This window comes from Balaenoptera physalus, assembly GCF_965194825.1.
Source record: "Balaenoptera physalus genome assembly, chromosome: 17".
In the NCBI taxonomy this organism is placed as follows: domain Eukaryota; kingdom Metazoa; phylum Chordata; class Mammalia; order Artiodactyla; family Balaenopteridae; genus Balaenoptera; species Balaenoptera physalus.
Genome location: NC_138895.1, coordinates 5,393,192 through 5,398,506, shown reverse-complemented (window position 1 = coordinate 5,398,506; position 5,315 = coordinate 5,393,192). Strand labels below are relative to the sequence as shown.

The 5,315-nt window shown below is 50.3% G+C and overlaps 1 protein-coding gene across 1 annotated transcript; it reads left to right on the top strand.

Annotated features, from left to right (window-relative positions):
* The first annotated feature begins 402 nt into the window (after positions 1–402).
* PENK (proenkephalin) lies at positions 403–4,579 on the top strand. Its single transcript, XM_082433300.1, has 3 exons — positions 403–587; positions 1,032–1,172; positions 3,590–4,579. Exons 2-3 carry the CDS (start codon positions 1,035–1,037, stop codon positions 4,241–4,243), a joined length of 792 nt encoding a protein of 263 aa, XP_082289426.1. The 5' UTR covers positions 403–587; positions 1,032–1,034; the 3' UTR covers positions 4,244–4,579.
* Positions 4,580–5,315: the final 736 nt, after the last annotated feature.

Sequence of the window (5,315 nt, the reverse complement as noted above, 5' to 3'; positions counted from 1 at the left end):
CGGCGCCCACCTGGGCCGCGGGGCCGCTCCAGGAGGAGGCGGGGGAAGGGTACCCCAGCACACACTCGGAGGGTCTCCAGCACATTCCGTCTGCCCCGCTAACTCCCCCTCCAGCCTGGGCCCTCGACCGGAGCCCGCACCCCGGGGAGGGCGATGGCAGTGACTTTGCGCGGGGGCCCTTGATCTCATCCCACTCTATCCCCAACTTTCCTAACTGCCTCGGTGTGTCACCCGGCCGAGGGGTGGGCCGCCACGCGCATCCCCCCCGCCGCGGTCCGGACCCCCCTTCCGGCGGGGGCGGCACGCGGCCGGCGTAGGGCCTGCGTCAGCGGCAGCCCGCCGGCGATTGGGGCGCGCCAGCCTCCTGCGCTCCGGGGCGAATTATAAAGTGGCTCCGGCCGCCGCCGCCCGGAAGGCGAGGGAGGCTGCGAGGCGGGCCCCCAACCCTGCGCTGCGGCCGCGGCGACGCCGAGGACCGTGACGGTGAGCCCCGCGCCGCCCGCCCGCCTGCCGTGCTCTCCTCTCCCTCCTGGAGTCGCCCGCCCCGGCTTTCTCCGACCAGCCTGTGCGCCCGGAACAGCGGCAACGTGAGTGAACTTGGCCCAAGCTCGTCTTGCTGCGTGGGTTTGGGGCCGTCGGCCGGCTGCGTTTTATTCCGCGTTGCGTTGCATGGGGTTCCCCAACTTTCTTCCGCTCCTTGTATGTGACCCGGGTCAATATCGCGCCTCCCCGGGCTGGCGCGCTCTCGCATTGGGTCTCCGTAGTCCCCTCCAGAATCCTGCCCGGGGCAGCGGCCGCCAGGAAAGGGAGCGAGTGCCAGGGGCCGCCCCGGGGTCCGGGTGACAGTGACAACTCGGGAACCGCGAGGCGATCGGAGCGGTCCCCCAGGCGGGCGAGGGGACCGGGAAAGAGTGTCCCGGCGGGCTCTGGTTCTACGAACGCCCCGTTGCAGCTGCCCCGCGAGGAGTCCCTGCCGGGGACCCGCTCTGCGCCCCGGGCGGGCTCGGAGTTCGTGTGCCCTCTCCCCGCAGACCATGGCGCGGTTCCTGAGACTCTGCACTTGGCTGCTGGCGCTCGGCCCCGGGCTCCTGGCGACCGTGCGGGCGGAATGCAGCCAGGACTGCGCGACGTGCATCTACCGCCTGGCGCGCCCGACCGATCTCAACCCGCTGGTGAGTGTAGCGCGCGGCGCGGGAGCTGGTAACCGCGACCCTGCGCGGACAGCCCGGGTCCGCCGCGCGGCGCGTCTCGGGGTCACAGTCGGCGGGGACCCCTGGTGACCCAGGCGTCCCGACTGTTCCCCGAACGCTGACCAAATAGCTCTCGGGACCCGCGGCTATCTAGGGACCGGAAAGCGCGGCGGTGTCTCCGCGCAAACCAAGTTTGTTTTCACCCCGAGGAGGCGGGAGCCCCGAGCTGTACTGTCTTCAGCACCTCGGAGAGCACTGGGCCGTCGCCTCACCTGCGGCCAGGAAGATGCTCAGTTACCCCGCCTCCTCACGTAGCCCACCCGGGGCCCCTTCCGCACGCAGCCATCTTCCCATCCTTCCCGCAAGCAATATTGACTTTTTTATTAGTGATATTCCGTTGCCTTTATTCGAATGTCATTTCTCTAGCCCTTTCAAGCTCAGGTCTCTCAGACCCTGACCCTCACTTGTGGGTACGAGAGAGCAATGGGATGGGGAAGGGATAAAGGGAGGGGAGGAAGGGAGAGCACAACAGACTGGAGAGAAAGAGGTCAGCCGCCGTTTACAGACAGCAAGTGATGCTGGAATTCCACTTCTGTCCTGTCTAGAACGTACTTGTGTAACACCTACTAAGACAGCAGTTTACTTTGGCTATGAAGAGGGCACAAGAGAGGTGGCGGAGTCCAAAGAGGTGGCCACAATGCAAAGATAAATTACGCAGGGGCTTGGGGGTGGGGGAATCTAAGGTCAGAAGAACTGTCTTTCTAATCATGGTCTGTGTGCTCTTGAATCACTCCTGTTGCTCTACTGAGTCAGAATCTCTGAAGCTGGGACTCAGGAAGCTTCATTTTAACTAGTTCTCCCAATAATTCCTTTGCACTGTCTCCTCAATTTGTTGAACTTCTGTGATAACTGAAGTTGGGCAGAGAATAACGTATTAATCCAAAGAGTTCAGCTCCTCACTAGAGCTTTTGAAGCAATTTTATTATGTAGATGCATAAAACAGGGACAAAAATTGAGGAAAGGATTCCACAAAACCCAAGGTGTATATTTCAGGTTAAATGTTTCTTCCTTCCATTTGAATTACCTGATCCACTTCATTTGACAAGTAGTAGGGCTTTATATTTAAACTCTGAGAAAAATGCTGCATCTTAAGTAGGGGTAACAATCCCCTTCGTCCATCTTTTTTCTTTCTGATTTGATTTTTGTTTAACTGGTGAGTTTTCTATTGGAGCTTACATTTAGGATTGTTATTTTCTCTGTGAAAAGAGGCTTGTTGATGACTATACTGTTAGAATTACAGCAGCTCTGGAATTTTCGCTTGGTTGAAAAAGACACATGAGAAATTAGGTTGCTTAGACAGAACTATGTAGTAAAATCAATGTAACACATATTTATTGAGTTATTGATTTTCTACCATGTGAAAGACACTTGTGCTTCATTCTGTGGTGGATACAAAGATAAGCAGGCATGCCATGATTGATGTCCAAATTGAATTTACCCTCTAACACCGAGGGTAAATAATACAAAAATGCATAGATGGCTACAGGAGCATATAAATATAAATTAACACCACTTCCATTCTGTGACTGTGCTATTCCGATTATTTGCCATTATTTGTTTTTGAAAGAATCCCTTTTAAAAAGCCTTTTGGTAACAGTATACAAATATTCAACGTTAATTTTTGGCCAATAGATTATTTAAATTTCATTTTAGGATGGAAATACTCTTGACACCTGAACATCTTAAATTTTTAATGATGTTTTGATTTCTTAATCAGATGTCAAGAATAAAACAGAACCATTTTAATTAGATCTTTAGATTTTTATATATGCATATATTTAATTTTCTTAGACACAAAGCTTAAATAATCATTAAGAGTTGCTTAAATATACACCCTAAAGAATTTTGTTGCACTAATAAAATGCTTCCTTTCATTGTGAAAATAATATGTGTGTATTTCATATTAAGTAATATACCAATATATTTTTAAATCTCCAGAAAATGCCTGGTTTTTATGTCTAAATCATGGGTTGGTAACTGGGTTCTGTAAATAGACTTCGGGGGGCCATAAAACCCCCGAATTGCTAGGAAATAACATATATAGGTTAAAATTGGGTGGGAAAATATCTTTACAATATTGCAATGGCACAGCATATACAATCTGTTAAAATGCAAAGAAAAATTCTAATTTGATTCCATTAATTCTCCACAATCTCCCCTTTTGAATTTCCTTCGATTTGCCTGTTCAGTACGGCAAAAAGTTGTAATAAGGAAAATGAGATCATTATATGGGAGTTTCCACATCAAAGCAAGCATAGAGTGGTCTTAAAAAAAAAATGTGTTTGGTGAATGAAATCAGAAAAGCCTCTTTTTATCACTAAATCGAATTCTTTTCCCAGGCTTGCACACTGGAATGTGAGGGGAAACTGCCTTCTCTCAAGACCTGGGAAACCTGCAAGGAGCTTCTGCAGCTGTCCAAGCTGGAGCTCCCTCCAGACGGCAGCAGTGCCCTCGGCAAACAAGAGGAGCACCGCTTGCTCGCCAAGAAGTACGGGGGCTTCATGAAGAGGTACGGAGGCTTCATGAAGAAGATGGATGAGCTGTATCCCCTGGAGCCGGAGGAAGAGGCAAATGGAGGGGAGATCCTTGGCAAGAGATACGGGGGCTTCATGAAGAAGGACGCGGAGGAAGACGACGCCATAGGCAATCCCTCCGACCTGCTGAAGGAGCTGGTGGGAGCGGGGGACCAGCGAGAAGGGGCTCCCCACCAGGAGGGCAGGGATGACGCAGACGTGAGCAAGAGATACGGGGGCTTCATGCGAGCCTTAAAGAGAAGCCCCCAACTGGAAGACGAAGCCAAGGAGCTGCAGAAGCGGTACGGCGGCTTCATGAGAAGAGTGGGTCGCCCCGAGTGGTGGATGGGCTACCAGAAAAGGTACGGCGGCTTCCTCAAGCGCTTTGCAGATTCCCTGCCCTCCGACGAAGAAGGTGAAAGTTACTCAAAGGAAGTTCCCGAAATGGAGAAAAGATATGGAGGATTTATGAGATTTTAATCCCCTTTCCCATCAGTGAGCCCAGGCCCCAGCTAAGCCTTCCTCCACGCCCCAGTGAGAGACTGCTTCGCCGGTCGTGTTGTATTGTCCTGTGTTGCTTGCATTATATAGTTGACTTGATTGTCTGGATAACTTAACTGTACAACCTGAAAGCTGTCATTCCAGGTCCTGTGTTCTTTTGAGAATCCTTAAGCCTTCAAGTATTGGTCTCTTGCAGCTGTCTTGTTTACATGCTCAAATAGTTTTTGGTATTACCTTGTCCTTTATTTTTGACAAAATGCCAGTAAATGCATACTTGTGTGTAGATATAATAAACCCATCACCCCAACTGCACAACATTCTTGCAAGTTTCTTCCCCTCCAGAGCTCTCATTCGCCCTTAGGTCTCCACCGCATATCCTAAACTCACAGACAGTGAAACCATCTGCTTTCAACAGAAGTATCACTGGCCTACTCCTCTTCCAACTGCTGAGGCTGCAAAAACATTTTTCATTTAATTCCTTGTATATGACATCTTAGATGAGCAAACACACAGTAGCAAAGCAAAATGTATTTCCACTCTCGTTTCTGGAATTCAGATACGTGAGGAAAAACCAAAGCCTCATAAAGATACAAACTGTACCCTCCTGTATAAGGAACTCTGCATTTACATCCAAATGTGTATGTCTCTTTTCTTCAGCAAAATATTTTAGATGTTAATTTAAAAAAAAAAGGTAATTTAGCCCCATTTTACAAATACAGAAAGTGGAGCCCAGAAAGGTCAATTCATTGGCCCAAGATTGCCCAGCAGTTGAAGGATAGAAACGGAATGAAGACCCCAAACTTCTTGCTCCCAAGCAATGTCCTTTCCACTCCAGTTCCCTGTCTCTCATCCAGGCCACGACCAAGAATCGGAAGGACGTGGGTCTCTATCTCGTTCACTGTTATCCAGCCCTACACCACAACTGCGGTGGGTCCTCCAGTATCTGATGAATGGACAGATGCATGAATGGAGGGATTTGGCGACCAGATCACTGGGCAAGGTATTATGAATGTTTTGGAAGGCAAATTCTCATCACACAAGGAGTTTATGA

Excerpts from the sequence above, each read along its gene's own strand:
- PENK (XM_082433300.1), top strand. The coding sequence starts at position 1,035 with ATGGCGCGGTTCCTGAGACTCTGCACTTGGCTGCTGGCGCTCGGCCCC. Across the intron at positions 1,173-3,589 it reads CGACCGATCTCAACCCGCTG|GCTTGCACACTGGAATGTGA; the intron begins GTGAGTGTAGCG and ends TTCTTTTCCCAG.